Source organism: Acomys minous, assembly GCF_964271855.1.
Source record: "Acomys minous genome assembly, chromosome: 15".
Taxonomy (NCBI): Eukaryota; Metazoa; Chordata; class Mammalia; order Rodentia; family Muridae; genus Acomys; species Acomys minous.
Genome location: NC_140497.1, coordinates 96,268,780 through 96,285,345, shown reverse-complemented (window position 1 = coordinate 96,285,345; position 16,566 = coordinate 96,268,780). Strand labels below are relative to the sequence as shown.

The window sequence follows — 16,566 nt, the reverse complement described above, 5'->3', positions numbered from 1 at the left end:
AAATGTAAACCATCCCGTGGTATCGACGGGCTCTGGTACAACGCGTAACACACTGCACTTCCTGTGCTCAAGAGATTCGAAAGCTCCTATCAGGATGACTGAGTAGAATTTTTTTTAATTATGGAAAGCTAGAATGTTGCAGATCCATAGACAAATTATCTAGGACTTTAAAGGCATTCATGGCCCACGTCTGTATCTGGCCTAACATCCTTTCAACAGCCATGTAAAACCTTTCGAATGCATTGACAAGACCAGCCACAAAATGACGTAAGACCTAAAACCTACAACAGAGTGCCCCACACTGTACACTATACAGCTCAGTCTACGAGGGCTTCGGCCTTGACCCAAGACTGTTCTGTTTGGTGACTGTCAGAGTTTATGTGACCACTTTCATGTTTGAAGATGCTTACTCGGGACAAACTGAATCCTTGTTCTTGGGCCAAAGTCGCTTGTACTTGGCTCAGAATAAATGATGTCTTATGCCCGTTGAGGTATGGCTGTGTTGTTGTTTTTGGTAACAGTTCTGGCACCCAGCGTGGATAGTGCACTTTTGTTTTGTTCTAGTGCTACTTTTTGGTTTTCCCCAGAAGACTCTATTTGGTTTTCCCTAGGTCCTTGGTCATCCAGGCAGTGTCTGGCACGGGTTCCATCTTGTGGAGTGCGCCTTAAGCCAGATCAGATATCGGTGCCCCGACACATCTTGCAGGCAGGACACGGCTGCAAAGGTTTTGTGACGGGGTTGGAGTTTAGGTTTCTCTTTCGGTGGCCTGCAGAGCGCTTTCATAGGATGAAGACACCACTCAACTTCTCGTCTTCAGTGAGTTGACTCTTGCTTTGGGACCCTCTTCCTCCTACGGGGACGATGTGCTCTCCTCGGTGGGACCAGGATCAAAGCCAGGTTCGAGCATGGGTCCCTGGGGCCCAACCACCCATATTGCCTCCTAGTAAATATGGGTGAGTTTTTTTTTTTTTTCTGAGGCCCACATCCCCTTTTGGTCGGTCTGGCTTGGTTTGTGAGCTGACTGTTGGATGGCCTCTCATTTTATTTTCAGAACATTTGGTCAGAACACTCATTTATTTACCAGCATCCTGCCTTGCCTTTTTTTTTCTCCCTTCAACACGCCTCTAATATCTAAATATAGGTGGCTGAGGCTGGAGAGATGGCACTTGCTGAGGACTCAGGCAATTCTCAGCAGGCACACAGCAGCTTACCAACATTTTTAACTCCAGTCCCAGGGGATCTGTCACCCTCCTATGGACTCCATGGTTACCCAGCAGGCAAGTGGTGCAGAGGAAACACCTGAGGGCAAAACCCTAGGACACATACAATAAACGCAGCTTTACTTCTGGGTTATCCTTCTGTGCGTTCTACTGTTTACCTAACAGCCCCTCTTGGGTTACAAGTTTTACGAGATGGAGATGCCGAGATGCTGAAGACAAGAGCTTGCAGCTCAATGAGGAGGAGATGTCAGGGGAAATCACCTGGAGTGTGCGCAGCCTCCTGGAAACGCAAGGCAGCACGTGACTGACAAGTGCCGCCCTCCTGGGCTGGAGCCTCCTGGGAGCACCTTGAGCCCAGTGTTCCTCGGAGGAGGCAGGATGAACCGGAAGCAGTGGGCAGACAGCACCTGGGGAGCTCTGTTACTCCCCTAAGCAGCACAGAAACTGGATCCAAACCACAGATGGCTCCAGCCAACACAGAAGCTGCGAGTTTTAGGAAAGAAAGACACTAAAATGGCAAACAAAAAGGGGGAAAAGAGACAACTGATACTCCATTTGATTTATGTAAGATGACTCTGGCAATTTAACTGTGGAACACTAAAGATGGGGAGTTTTTGGATCCCCCAAATTGGCTCTTCTTGTTGCATGCTGAACAAAAAGCTCCAGGGACCAGGACCAAAGACCACAGAAAGGTGGCCTGACTTAAATGGGTTTTTATGAAGAGTCATGAAGAAATGATGAAATTTCTATTTTTTAAAAAATAAATGTTTTAGATACTATCAACATTTTTTTTTAATGTTAGGGAGGAAGAAATAAAACTTGAAAGATGACTTCAGAAGTAAAGATGAAGCCTGGGAGATCTCCCCTCACCCCGACTCCCAGGCAGGACCGTGCGCCTTGCTTCTCCCCCTTCATCACCCCCCCCCATCCTAAATGTCTGCATCAAATGCTAAGGTCTCTCTATAAAGATAAAATTTAGAGGAAAAATGATCCTTATACTATTTACACCTCCAGGAATGTGCAGAACTGTTTAGCTCCTTCCTGCTGACCCTCAGCCTGCTCTCCTAGCCCACCTCTACTCTTCTCTGCCACCCACCAACCCAAGAAGCATCCTGTACCCGAGTGGGCACCAGAAACCAAGGGCTGGAACAACCCTCTCAACGAAGACAAGACCAGACAGCAACACCTACGGCACCTCAACCATCCCAACCCCTGATGCTAGACATCGGTGCAAAAGCGCAGACATGGCGGCACAGGTCACATGTGGAGACCACATGCCAGCAACACTACTAAAGCTGGCCCTGAGGACAGCAAGTTAGCTGAAGCACAAGACAAGGACTGTGAAACAGCCTTTACGAATATGGGTAAGGACCTTAAAGAGGATATGAATGGATCCCTTAATGAAGCCTGTGAAAACACACAATAGACAGGAGAATGAAATAATGAAAACAGTTCAAGATATGAAAATGAAGTAGAATCACTAAAGAAAACACAAACTGAGGCAAAGCTAGAAATGAAAAATTTAGGAAGTCAAAAACCTCAGAGGAAAGGCTCACCAACAGAGTACCAGACATGGAAGAGAAAATCTCCGGTGTTGAAGGCAAGGTAGAAGAAATGGATAATTCAGTTAAACAAGATATCAAATCTAAAAATTTCAGGCTGGAGAGTTGGCTCAGTGGTTAAGAGCACTGTCTGCTCTTCCAAAGGTCCCGGGTTCAATTCCCAGCACCCACATGGCAGCTCACAACTGTCTGTAACTCCAAGATCTGACACCTTCACACCAATGCACATAAATTAAAATTAAATAAAAATATTTTTAAAAAATCTAAAAATTTCAAGTATAAAACATCTATGAAATGTTGGACATTATGTTAAGATTAAATCTATGTATACCAGGAATAGAAGGAGAAGAAACCCAGGCCAAAGGCACAGAAAATATTTTCAACAAAATTATAAAAGGAAAATTTCCTTAACCTAAAAAAAAGGGCGACTTATCAAGGTACAAGAAGCATACAGAACACCAAATAGCATCAGAAAAGAAATCTCCACAATGAGTCAGGCGTGGTGACGCACGCTTGTAATCCCAGCACTCGGGAGGCAGAGGCAGGCAGGTCTCTGAGTTCGAGGCCAGCCTGGTCTACAGAGCAAGTCCAGGGCAGCCAAGGCTACAGAGAGGAACCCTGTCTCAAAAGAACAAAAACAAAAACTAAAAAAAAACAAAAAACAAAAAACAAAAAACAAAGACAAGAAAGAAAGAAATATCCACAACAATCAAAATACTACACATACAGAGCAAAATAAGAATATTAAAAGCAACATATAAAGGCAGTCCTGTTAGAATAAAAGTGGCTTCTCAGTGGAGACCCTGAAAGCCAGAAGGGCCTGGATGGGTGTTCTACAAGCTCCAAGAGATAAGAGATGCCAGCCCAGACACAACTTCCTACATATAGAGCTATACATTTCTATACCCAGCAAAACTGTCAACCACAATAGATGGAGAAATAAAAATATTCCACAATAAAACTAAATTTAAGCTGAATCCATTTGCCAGTCTAGCTCTACAGAAAGCACTTCGGCCCAAAGAGGCTGACCCCACCTAAGAAAACACGAGGAATAAATAATTCTAGAACAGTACATGAGGAGAGGGGGAAACTCACACCATAACAACAGATCAATAAGAACTGCTCATTGATAACTCCCAATAACAGTTTCAGATTGCACAATAAAAAGACACAGAGGTTAGAAAACAGGATCCATCGTTGTGCTGCATCCAAGAGACACACCGTGACATCAGTATAGACATCTCCTCAAGGTAGAAGGATGGAAAACATGTTTGAGGCAAGTAGACCCCAAAAGGAAGAGACTGTAGCCATTTTAATATATGACATCATGGATTTCAAACCAAACCAAATCAGAAGAGATGGGGAAGGACACTACATACTCACCAAAATAAACCACCCAGACGACATTGCAATTCTTAGCATCTACGCATCAAACACAAGGGCACCCAAGTTCATAAAGGAAACGTGACAACAGCTAAAATCACATATTGAGCATCACACACTTCAGTACCCCACTTTCACCAATGGACAGGTTATCCAGACACAAACTAAGTAAAGAAATCATGAAGCTAACAGATGTTATTAACCAAATGGACCTAACAGGTATTTACAGAACATTTCACTCAAACACAAAAGAATATACCTTCTTCTCTGTACCTCATGGAACTTTCACCAAAATTGACCACATAGACACAAATGAGACCACACAAAGCAGGTCTCAGCACCCCATATCCTATCTAGCCACCATGGATTAAAGCTGATGTCAACAACAACAGAAACAACAGGAAGCTTACACACTCCGGGAAACAGAACAACCTTCTACAGAGTGAAAAATAAGTCAAGTTGGAAATCAGGGTTGAAAGAAAGTGAAAACACAACACATGCAAAGCCATGGGCACAGTAAAGTGTCTCTAAGAGGTGAGGTCACAGCACCAGGTACCCGTATGAAAACTCTGCAGAGAGCTCACATTTGTAACGTAGCAGCACACCCGAAAGCTCTACAATAACAAAGGAAACGACAGCCCGAATAGAGTAGATAGCAAGAAATAAACTCAGGGCTGAAATCAATGAAATAGAAACAAACAAAACCCACAAAGTTTCAGTGAAACTATGACTTGGTTCTGTGAGAAAATCATTTAGATTGATACACCCGTAGCCAAACTAACAAAAAGACAGAGAAAGGGCCCCCATTAATAAAAGCAGAGCTGATGTGTGTGGAGGGGACATTAACAACAGACACTGAGGACACACAGAGAAACAAAAGGGCACACTTTAAAAATCTGCGCTCCACAAAACTAGAAAACCTAAAAGAAATGGATACATCTCTTAACATACACCACCTACAAGAGTTAAGCCAAGACCAGCTAAACAATTTGAGCAGACCCTTAACCCGGCTGTCATTAACAACCAGTGGGACTGAATTCAAGATTCTGCTAAATACATGATTTTTGTCAAACAAGTCAAAATTACATCCTGGACAAAAAGGTAGCATCTTAAAAAAAAAAAAAGAGCTGGTTAAACTGGACATCTGCATGTAGAAGAATCCAAATAGATCCACATTTATTATCCTACACAAAACTCAGCTCTAAGTGGATCAAGGACCCCAACATGAGGCCAGACATCTTGAATCTGATAGAAGAGAAAATGAGAGATAGGCTTGAGCTCATTAGCACAGGAAGAGACTTCCTCAACAGAACAGCACTAGCGAAGGCACTAAGAACAGCAATTAATAAATAAATGCTGGTGAGCACATGGGGAAAGGAGAGCACCTGGCCACTGCTGGAGGCTGGGCAGACTGTGTGGCAGGGCCTCTTGTGCACACTGAAGACGCCACCGCTTACTAAAGAGATACTTGCCTGTCCATCTTCATTACTGCTCTACTCATGAAAGGCAAAGTGGAGGCAACATAGATGTCCACCAGCAGAACAAAGGATGATAAAAATATGGTCATTTATACAACAGAATATTATTCGCTATTAAACAGAACTATGAAATTCACAGGTAAATGAATGGAGCTAGGAAAAAAACATCCTGAGGTAACTCCAACCCCCAAAACTAAATACTGTATGTGAATGCTAGCTCTCAAGCCTTAGGTAGGCATGCTACAATCTATACAGACACGGATAGCAGATACAGAGTAAGGAACTAGGGGGAAGGGCAAGTAGAACATAGAGTTATTGAGAGATGGGCGGAGACTAGAGTGGGAACACAAAACAGGAAGAGTGAGGGAGAAGGAAGGTAGAGGGCCATGTGGAAACCACCACACAACTGACACTAAGGGCCACTGGAGGGGCCACGTGAAAACCACCATACAACTGACACTGAAGGCCACTGGAGGGGCCACGTGAAAACCACCATACAACTGACACTGAAGGCCACTGGAGGGGCCACATGGAAACCACCACACAACTGACACTGAGGGCCACTGGAGGGGCCACATGGAAACCACTACTGTAGCTTATTAAAATCAATACATATATCAAATAAATATGAATGGAATCATGAGATGATGTGGGAGGTGATGCCTCAGTTGGACATCTCTTGATGCCAAGTGAAACCTCCAGTGCCAGGAATGGGTTACCTCTCAGTGAGTTGTTGGCCAAAGGGCCCCACAACACTTCCAGACAGTTTGGGCTATTGCCAAGGCTACCAGCTGCTCTCTACAACTGATGGGAAGGCCCCATTGCTAACAACATCACTTACATATCTCACTGAACATATATAAGTCGAGCTGGTATGCAATGAGATCCTTCAGCCCTGCTGAGCAGAGATCATGGCACCAGAAAGGTCTTTGCTTGCTCCCAGTGGAGAAAGGTAACTCCCAACCCAGCTAAAGAACCAGTGAGCCGAAATGGCATCCCTGCATGGTACACTAGCACAGCCAAAATGGCATCCCTGCATGGTACACTAGCACAGCCAAGATGGCATCCCTACATGGTACACTAGCACAGCCAAGATGGCATCCCTGCATGGTACACTGGCACAGCTGACATGGCACCCCTGCATGGTACACTGGCACAGCTGACATGGCACCCCTGCATGGCACACTGGCACAGCTGACATGGTATCCCTGCATGGTACACTGGCACAGCTGACATGGTATCCCTGCATGGTACACTGGCACAGCTGACATGGCATCCCTGCATGGTACACTACCACAGCTGACATGGCACCCCTGCATGGTACACTGGCACAGCTGACATGGCACCCCTGCATAGTACACTGGCACAGCTGACATGGCACCCCTGCATGGTACACTGGCACAGCTGACATGGCACCCCTGCATAGTACACTGGCACAGCTGACATGGCACCCCTGCATGGTACACTGGCACAGCTGACATGGCACCCCTGCATGGTACACTGGAACAGCTGACATGGCATCCCTGCATGGTACACTGGCACAGCTGACATGGCATCCCTGCATGGTACACTGGCACAGCTGACATGGCACCCCTGCATGGTACACTGGAACAGCCGACATGGCACCCCTGCATGGTACACTGGCACAGCTGACATGGCACCCCTGCATGGTACACTGGCACGGCTGACATGGCACCCCTGTGTGGTACACTGGCACAGCTGACATGGCACCCCTGCATGATACACTGGCACAGCTGACATGGCATCCCTGCATGGTACACTGACACAGCTGACATGGCATCCCTGCATGGTACACTGACACAGCTGACATGGCATCCCTGCATGGTACACTGACACAGCTGACATGGCATCCCTGCATGGTACACTAGCACAGCTGACATGGCACCCCTGCATGGTACACTGACACAGCTGACATGGCATCCCTGCATGGTACACTAGCACAGCTGACATGGCATCCCTGCATGGTACACTGGAACAGCTGACATGGCATCCCTGCATGGTACACTGGAACAGCTGACATGGCATCCCTGCATGGTACACTGGCACAGCTGACATGGCATCCCTGCATGGTACACTGGCACAGCTGACATGGCACCCCTGCATGGTACACTGGAACAGCTGACATGGCACCCCTGCATGGTACACTGGCACAGCTGACATGGCACCCCTGCATAGTACACTGGCACAGCTGACATGGCACCCCTTGCATGGTACACTGGCACAGCTGACATGTGATTATGGATGGGAGGTAGCTTGATAGAAATTATTAGAACCAGATGGCATGAGATTGGGACAAGGATCCCATACCTGCCCCACTATGGGAAGTTGTTCAGAGGATTAATATCTGTCCTGCCAAGGTTAACTAAAGCTATTTTAAAATATAACAGGTGTCTGTGTCTTGATTGATTGCTAGCGGGTTAGAAAATACTGCCGCAATAATAATTATTAGGCCTGATAATAAACATTATTAGGCCATACTTATAATTTAATAACCACAAACCAGTCCTGCTCTGATTAGGGTTAAGTCCCACTCACCAAATGGAACCCATGCCTGACACTGCTCGGGTGGCCAAGGACCTGAGACTGGACAGGCCACGGGCACAGGGGAAAACCAGACATGGCTGCTCTGCTAAAGGAACACAGCAACATGCTGACTCCTCACAGCACTCTGCCACACGCTCAGAGCAGTGCCTTGCTCAGCCATCTACAGAGAAGCTCCTCTTGCTGCAGACGGGAAGAAACAGAGAGACGCACAGCCGACAGCGTGCGTGCGTGAGAAACACCGGAACGCTCAGTCCTGACTGAGATGTCTTTATCAAACCTTCTCCTCAGGGTTCGGAGCCACGTGGAAGAGGGGGAAGAAAGAGTGTAAGAGCCAGAGGTGACAGGCGACTCCAGGGACACACACACACTGCCAGCACACTCAGTCCCAGCGCTGAGGGGGAGTGGTGGGCATCGGCCCCACCCCTAATCAAGACATTAGCTACAAATGACATCTGCGTGCAAAGGAAAATTAGTTTTCTCCAGTGAAGTCTTACTGGGTATGTCAGCCACTCTCAACGGCAGGGCAGGACTAGCAGTAGTTGGCCAACACATAATAAACTCAATAGTATTTTTGAAGACTTTTTGTCTGATATTGCTTTGTGTGGGCTTTCTTGTTTTTTGTCTTTGCTTGTATATTATGGTTCTGATTATGTATTTTTATCATTTTCTGTGTGTGTGTGTTTTTTGTGCTTTCTCTTTGTTATGTATTTATATACTCATTTGCTTTTCGTTGTTCATCATTTTCCAATGAACGAGGGAGACAGAAAGAAGGGTGGAGTTGTGTGGGGGAAGCACCTACGAGGACTTGGGGAAGGGAAACTATGATCAGAATATATTGTATAAAATGTTAATTAAAAATGCAAAAAAATAGGGTGGGCATGGTGGCGCATGCCTTTAATCCCAGCACTCGGGAGGCAGAGCAGGCAGATCGCTGTGAGTTCGAGGCCAGCTTGGTCTACAAAGCAAGTCCAGGACAGCCAAGGCTACACAGAGAAACTCTGTCTCAAAAAACCAAAAGAAAAAAAAAAAAGAAAAAAAGAAAGAAAAGAAAAAATAGGTGTAATAAGATAGCTATATCTTTAATTCTGCTTGTTTTGTGAAAGTAATACCACCTTATTATTCTCGTTCATAGACACACGCAAAAACCACACACACACACACACGGTTATTTTTTTTCATTCAGGGCCTTGCTGTAGAGTCCTAGCTGGTCTGAAGTTTGCTATGTGAACAAGATTAGTCTTGACTTTGAAACAGTGCCTCCTTGGCCTCTGCTTCCAAGTGCTGAGGTTACAGCAGGTGTGCACAGCTCCATCTGGACGGCAGGTGTGCACAGCTCCATCTGGACAGCAGGTGTGCACATCTCCATCTGGACAGCAGGTGTGCACAGCTCCATCTGGACAGCAGGTGTGCACATCTCCATCTGGACAGCAGGTGTGCACAGCTCCATCTGGATAGAAGGCATGCGTTGCTTTGTGTGGATACATTGAATTTATACAGTGTATTTAGATAATATTACAACAGTGCGTAAATCAAGTTATGTTTCAAGTGTTCAAAAGTTTAGAATTCAAAAAGAGAATATACATGGTTTAGCCATAACTACAGTTTGAAAATGACAAAACATCAATGTTTTATAGATTATGACTTCCCATAAATAGGCAAATATTCACTGTTATCACCTACACATTTTAAGAAGTGTCTGACACACTCCTGCAGATGTTTAAACACACAATATTTACTATTATTTTTGTTTCAAATTCAACACCTTTTGAATCATAGCTAATACTGCTTTAAAACAAAAGTCAGTATGAAATTTATACATGGAACCAACAGAGACTCTTTTTTTTTTTTTTTTTTTTTTTGGTTTTTCGAGACAGGGTTTCTCTGTGTAGTCTTGGCTGTCCTAGACTCGCTTTGTAGTCCAGGCTGGCCTCGAACTCACAGCGATCCGCCTGCCTCTGCCTCCCGAGTGCTGGGATTAAAGGCGTGCGCCACCACGCCCGGCCCAACAGAGACTCTTGACATACTCTGACTCACTTGGAAACCAAGTATTACTTGTTAGAATCCTGGCAGCAGGAAGGTATCTCTTTGAAAAAGAAACCCTAAGCCAGGCCTGTCGGCACACTCACTCAGGCATCCCCTAGCCAGGCACACCGGCACACTCACTCAGGCGTCCCCTCAGCCGGGCATGCTGGCACACTCAGCTATTCCCAGCACTTGAAAGGTCACTTGAGAAGTGAGGGCAGGGAAGAGGAGTTTAAGGTCATCCTTGGATATACTGTTGAGTTCAACACAGCCAAGAAACAAACAAATGATATTTGGCTCAGATAAACAAACGAAAGTTAAAGCTCAACAGAAGCTGTTTTATGTACTTTCATATATTCTTCATTTTTTCCCAATCAGATGATCCTTTTTAAACTTGCTTACATCAGGGCTGTAATGCGTAGCTGACTGTCCTCTTTAGAAGGAATAAAACCCATTCACTTTTAGAGGTCAACATTATAAAACATTTTATAAATTATGTCATTAAAAGTGAACATGTTTTTCGAAAATGTAAATGAAAAATATTTAATTATCTTAGGGCAGTAAAAACACAATATATGATTGATAGCTTGGTATTTGAAAATAATCACCTTACCACATGCATTGTAAACATTTTTACCATTCATTTAAAATTGATAGCTAATTTAAAAACTGAGTTTTAATCAAAGTTATTTTCAAACATTGTCATAATGTCGCTTTGAAGAGTCATATCAATGGTACCCGCCATCTGTAGGAAAAAGAAGATTCTAATTAGTTTAAGACCTATGTCCTTATCATGGCTTCAGACAAATAGTTACACATTTGGAAAAGCCTCATGCAAAATATAAATAATTAACCGGATGACCGTCCCTCTTAGTGTATTATTCAAGCGATAAATACGGTAAGAACACGAAAAGTTTAGTTCTCCAGCCAACAAGAGCCTCTCAGTGTTGACGGAGCATTCAGAAGCCAGCAAGCTGAAGCCAGCAGTGGCGCACGCCTCTGGAAGGCAGCGGCAGATGGATGTCCTGGCTCAAGGCCAGCCTGACCTACAGAGTGAGTTCCAGGACAGCAGGGCGGTTACACAGGGAAACCCTGTCTTAAAAAAACAGACAGACAGACAGACAGACAAGAAGCACGCAGGAGCTCACATGCACCGTCTTCTTGTTTCTGCAGCCTACGAGGCAGGAGGCACTGTAAATTGCTTTAGCCAGGTTGGAAGGATGGCTCAGTGGCTAGGGACATGCACGACCCAGACAAGTGGCCTGAGCTCAATTACCAGCACCCACATCACATGTTTCATAAATGTTTGTAACTCTAGGTCCAAGGGGTCTGATGCCCTTTTCTGGCTCCCCCCCCCCCCACAGATAAACAAAATAAATCTTTTAGAAAGTTTAAAATAATTGTAAGCAATACACTGCCTGTGTGAGAGAACTGTAACATGCGAAAGCCATGGGTTTTCACTGATTCTGCTGCTAACTGTGCAGTAAACTCTGTGTGAGGGTGTTCTCCATGAAACAACTTATGAGAAGGGGATCAAGCCGCAGGGCAGCACTGGCGATGGTGTTCACTCACATCTGCAATCTTTAAGAAATGTGCTAAAGTGCCAACAACGCCAGGTCACGCAGAAGAGGCGCGGCTGAGGCTTCCTCAGCTTCTTTTGTCAAGTCAAGCTGGGATTTACTAAGAAAAGGCTTGAGTTCAGATCTTAGCACCAGCACTGTAAGCAGGAATGAGTGACGTGGGAGAGGACAGTGCGAGGCGCTCCAGTGTGGCCTTGTGCCTCCACGGACGCCCTCCAGAGTCTCCTAAGTAGTCCTTGCCATCTGAAGTAATAGCAAACATTAAACTGAAAAGGGCTGCACGCCCTTCCCCCGGGGCAGCAGTACATCAGTGACGGCAAAGCCGCAGTCTGCAGCCAGCTGGCTGCGTGGATGAGAACAGGCATTTTCACTAGCTGCCAAGTGAAAGCGATGAAGACTCAGCACTGTGACCTCCCAGGAGGGTAACCAAAGGCCTGTCTGTCCAGCACCACAAAGAACGGCAGGCTGCGTCTGACACTAACAGATCATAGGAAATTCTTAAAATCTGCCTTAGAGAAAAACAAACCACCACCAAACTTAAATCAGGACTTTCAAATGTTCTGCTCCTAGGCTGCCAATGGCCCGCCCTAAACAGTTCCTTGATGCTTATTTTAGCCTGTTGTCTCGGTGTGCAGATCATGCGATAGTGCTCTATATGCAGGCATGCTGGAAAACTGGAAGAAAATGTAATGAAACCCTTTTTATATTTAAATAAAAATGAAAATTTGTATTCAAAGGTTCCATGTAGAATCTTATTTTAGATTCACATCTATCATAACGAAAATCTACTCATGTAGAGAATCAACCTCAGGGACTTAGTCCAGCACCTGGCTTTGCAGCAGATGCCGTGGCTGGAGGCTCCTTTCTCTGTGGTCCAGCCACGGGCCAGCTGTCCACGTGGAAGACTCGGGGCTGATGAGGGAGACTGGCGTGACATGGACTTTGGGCTGCAGCTAAAGTCATGAAAAGTGCGTAGGATACTGGCAATGACATCAGGCCAAGCTGGGTTGTTAGGGGACACTAACTAGCCTCTTGAAAAGCTCTGAGGGTTGTGGGGGAACTAAAGTCAGGCCTTTCTGAGTGTTGACAAGAGGACTCTTGAATTTTTAATAAAAAGTCCCCACTTACCCCTTCCAAATGAAAAAAACTCAGTGCCATAAGTATTTGAAAACAGACAATAGACTATGTCCACCATGGCAGACAGCGCCACAAGAAACTCTGGGACAGAGGACAGAGCTGAGTGCGATAGGGTGCTCATTATAGGTCCAAAACCCTGGAGTGACCAGAAGCCGCACAACCAAAAAATAATCTCTATATAACTGTGTTAAATGTTGCATTTCTGCCTGAGCTGAGGCAGGAGCATGGGAGAGTCACGGTGCACGGAAGCCGCATAGCTGAGACCCTGTCTGGGAGAGAGGAGCGGAGGGAGGGAGCAAGGAAGGCAGAATTTGTTTTTTCCTGGCAAGCTAACTTGTAATCTATACCACGGCCAAGAAGGAGCATTTTCAAGCTAGATTTGCACACGCACAGTAGGAACTCCAGCACTCCATCAATAGCTCATTCAGACAAATATTCATGAAGACACTTCCGGGGGAGGCTGTAAGAGCAGGCGAAGGAGCCTGAGATCTGGAGCCTCCGTCCTACAGCAACAGAAAGCATCTTCCTCTCGGCGGCTGCTCATGGGACGTCTTCCAAACCAGATGGCACTTTAAGCCATGTCACCGAATGATCTCCTGTGTTCCACCAGATCATAATTGACTAAAACTAAACAAGTAGCGAGAGAAACCACACAAACACACACGGGGGTGGGGGGGGCAAACAATTCACTGCTGAATGATCAGTGAGTCATTGAGAAGCTGGGGAGGGCTGGCGTTAGGAAACCTAGAAGGAGGTGACAATGAACAGACCTGAAAGTCTGAAGGCACTAGAGGCGCACAGGGCAACACTGCACCAGCTAAGCACAGAACAAACACTCTGAACCTGGCTCTCCACAATTGCTCTGTGTTACCAACCTTAGGCAAGGCTGTCGGCGAACAAGGGACAAGGGACCAGGGAGCAAGGGCGCAGGCGGCCCTACGAAGGAAGAAGAACACCAGCAAGCTATCTGGTAGGGACTGGCACTCAGAACAGACAGACCAAACTCAGATACCTAAAGGACAAATAATTTAATGTGTAAATGAGAAAAAAATCCAATCCATAAAGAACAGTGGAAAAGCAAGTCCAGATGGCCAACGGATGCACAACGGAAAGCTCGGCATCTTTTGCCACCGTGGGAATGAAGGCTGCGCTGCGATGCCATCTCGCTACAATCAGCATGGCAATCAGCAAGAAAACAAACAGCAAGCAACGCTCTCAAGGATGTAGGGAGAGCTAAGGAACGCTGGGAATATAAATTAGTATAGGCAGTATAGAAATCAGTCTGGATGTTCTTTAAAAAAAATCAACTAAAAATATACGGCTCTATCATTCCTGGCCAAACACCCAAAGGAATCAGAGTCACAATCCAAATAGACACCCGAACATCTACCACACTTACTGTGGCACTGTGCTCATCAACAGACAAATAAGTACTAAGTGTATAATTCTGCCTATAATGGAGCACCCCAACTACTAAGAAGGCTGAAGTCACGTGGTGGGAGGAAAAGAAATAGAACTGAAACCATCATGTTCAACAAAACACACCAGACTCAGAAAGAGAAGCTAGATTTCTGTGAAAGTCATGAAAACAGAAGGGAAAATCTATTTGGCAAAGAGACGAAGGGTTTACGGTGAAGTGCTGCTGTTGATGGTGACCTTTGGGCACGGCAGATTGCCATTTGAAATCAGAGCAGCAGCTATGACGCACACAACCCCCTCACAAGATTAGACATTTCCTTCCTCAAAGATGGATGAGCCCCTTCCCCTCGCTAAGAATGTAGAAGCAGTTGTGGGGGCGACTCCAGTGTACTGATGCCCATAAGCTGCGATGTCCCTGTAAATAATCCCTCGCGCTTGCTCCTGTGAACAACTCCAGTTGCACTCACGGGCTCACAGGCAGATTTGCCTGGAATGGTTTTTCAGTGTGTCATCAGTGTCCTCCCTGGAAGAAACAGACATGGCACGCAACACTGATACCCAGGCAGGAGCACGGCAGTCCCAAGCGCAGTTGTGCTGCCCCTGGAGGGATCCTGGGTTTGTGCTATCAAGCTGTCACCTGGAGAGACCCTGAGCAGGACAACCAACAGTAGACGGCAATAATAACTTCACAGTCATTTTCTTTATCTGCTCAGTGTATGCTAATTTACTTCCTAACAGGGAACAGCTACTCCTTTTTTAAAATGAAGAACTCAAGTCACAGGAAGATTAAATAAACCACCAGGAGCTAAATCTAGTAATGAGCAGAGCCCGGGCTTTGAGCCCAGGCAGGCAGCCTAGCGGTTTTAAGTTCATTTGCACTATAGTAAGCTTGGGTTTTTTGTTTGTTAGTTTGTTTTAAATTTACTTTACTCATATAAGTGCTTTGCCTGCACACATGTGTGCACCATATGCACGCCTGGTCCTGAGGCGGTGGTGAAATTCCATGTGGGTGCCGGGAATTGAATCTGGGTCCTTTACAAGAACATGAAGGTGCTCTTAACCACCGGGGCAGCTCTCCAGCCCCAAGCTTGCTTCTTGTGATTATGAAATCTGTATCTTAGGCTCTTACTTTGGAACCCGATCCTCACTGAAGAGGTGACATCGCTGTGTCTGGGAGCACCCTGAACACTGTGACACGACAGAGCTGTGGCAGCCAGTTCAGGTACTCACTGCCTCTCTGCGTCTCCGCTCCTGCTCTTTCTCCCTCGCTAAATTCCGATCTTTGAGAAGCCAGAGTTTGCTTTGGTCCTGAGCTTCCGGTGGCTGCTGTTCCTTCTGTTCCTCTCCTGGATGCTCGCTTTGCATTTTATCTGACGGAGATTCTAGAGCCAATCCATTTCCAAGCTCCCTTAAAGAAACAGGATGGCACAAAGTAAGTTTCAGGTTCCTTAAATTTTTTATTACAAAGACATGACTAAACAAGAAAAAGCAATGTGCTGGGCTGTCAAGCCTTCCTTCGCGCCCTCCCTTTGCTCTTTCTTTGCTCTTTTCTTGACAGGGCCTTATGTGGCCCCTGGGTACCTACAGATGACATTGAAATTCTGACACTCTTGCCTTCACCTTCCCCACTGCTGGGATTCCAGGCAAGGACTACCACCGGGGATCTAATACAGGACCTCACACACGCGGGGAACACTGCTCTGAGCTACATCCCCAAGCCCCTGAGCTTTACTTCTGATGCGACAGGGTTTTCATGGGGTAACCTATATTAATGCCGACAACGACAGCAACAACAAAACAACAACAGGCTTGGAAAGCCATGGCCCTGCACACAGCGCCCTAGGGAAACCACTTCTTGTGATCACAGTTTGTCGTGTGTCCGACTAGACGACAGCGTCGCAGACCTTGGGCTTTCCTGCGACGCCCTCGGCTCCTTTGGCTGATGCTCCAGGTGTCGCCATGTCTGCCCCTGTGTCCGGGCTTTTACTTCCTTCTCCATCGCAGCTTTTCTAAACTGGTTGAACAGCTCATCCGACGATTTCAGTACACTTGATGCTTTCACTGGCTTGCCTAAACTTTTCCAAGAGTCTGCATTCTTGATCTTTATATCCTAAAATAAACAAATATTGATTCAGCCTATGTTAGGTGCCAACCAATTCTTTAGTAGGAAAACGGTCTCTTCTGACTCAGTAACAGACA

At 45.9% G+C, this 16,566-nt stretch overlaps 1 protein-coding gene across 5 annotated transcripts in view; it reads right to left on the bottom strand.

Moving 5' to 3' along the window:
* Positions 1-10,690: 10,690 nt before the first annotated feature.
* The window catches only part of BRDT (bromodomain testis associated), a 62,178-nt gene continuing 56,302 nt past the window's right edge, over positions 10,691-16,566 (bottom strand). For all 5 annotated transcript variants that reach the window (XM_084758039.1, XM_084758042.1, XM_084758043.1 and 2 more), the window contains exons 16-18: positions 16,272-16,477; positions 15,598-15,775; positions 10,691-10,976 (exon numbers count right to left, since the gene is read on the bottom strand). In XM_084758039.1, the coding sequence (XP_084614165.1) occupies positions 10,908-10,976; positions 15,598-15,775; positions 16,272-16,477 (453 nt within the window). In that variant the 3' untranslated portion in view covers positions 10,691-10,907. The remainder of the gene's footprint in view (positions 10,977-15,597; positions 15,776-16,271; positions 16,478-16,566) is intronic.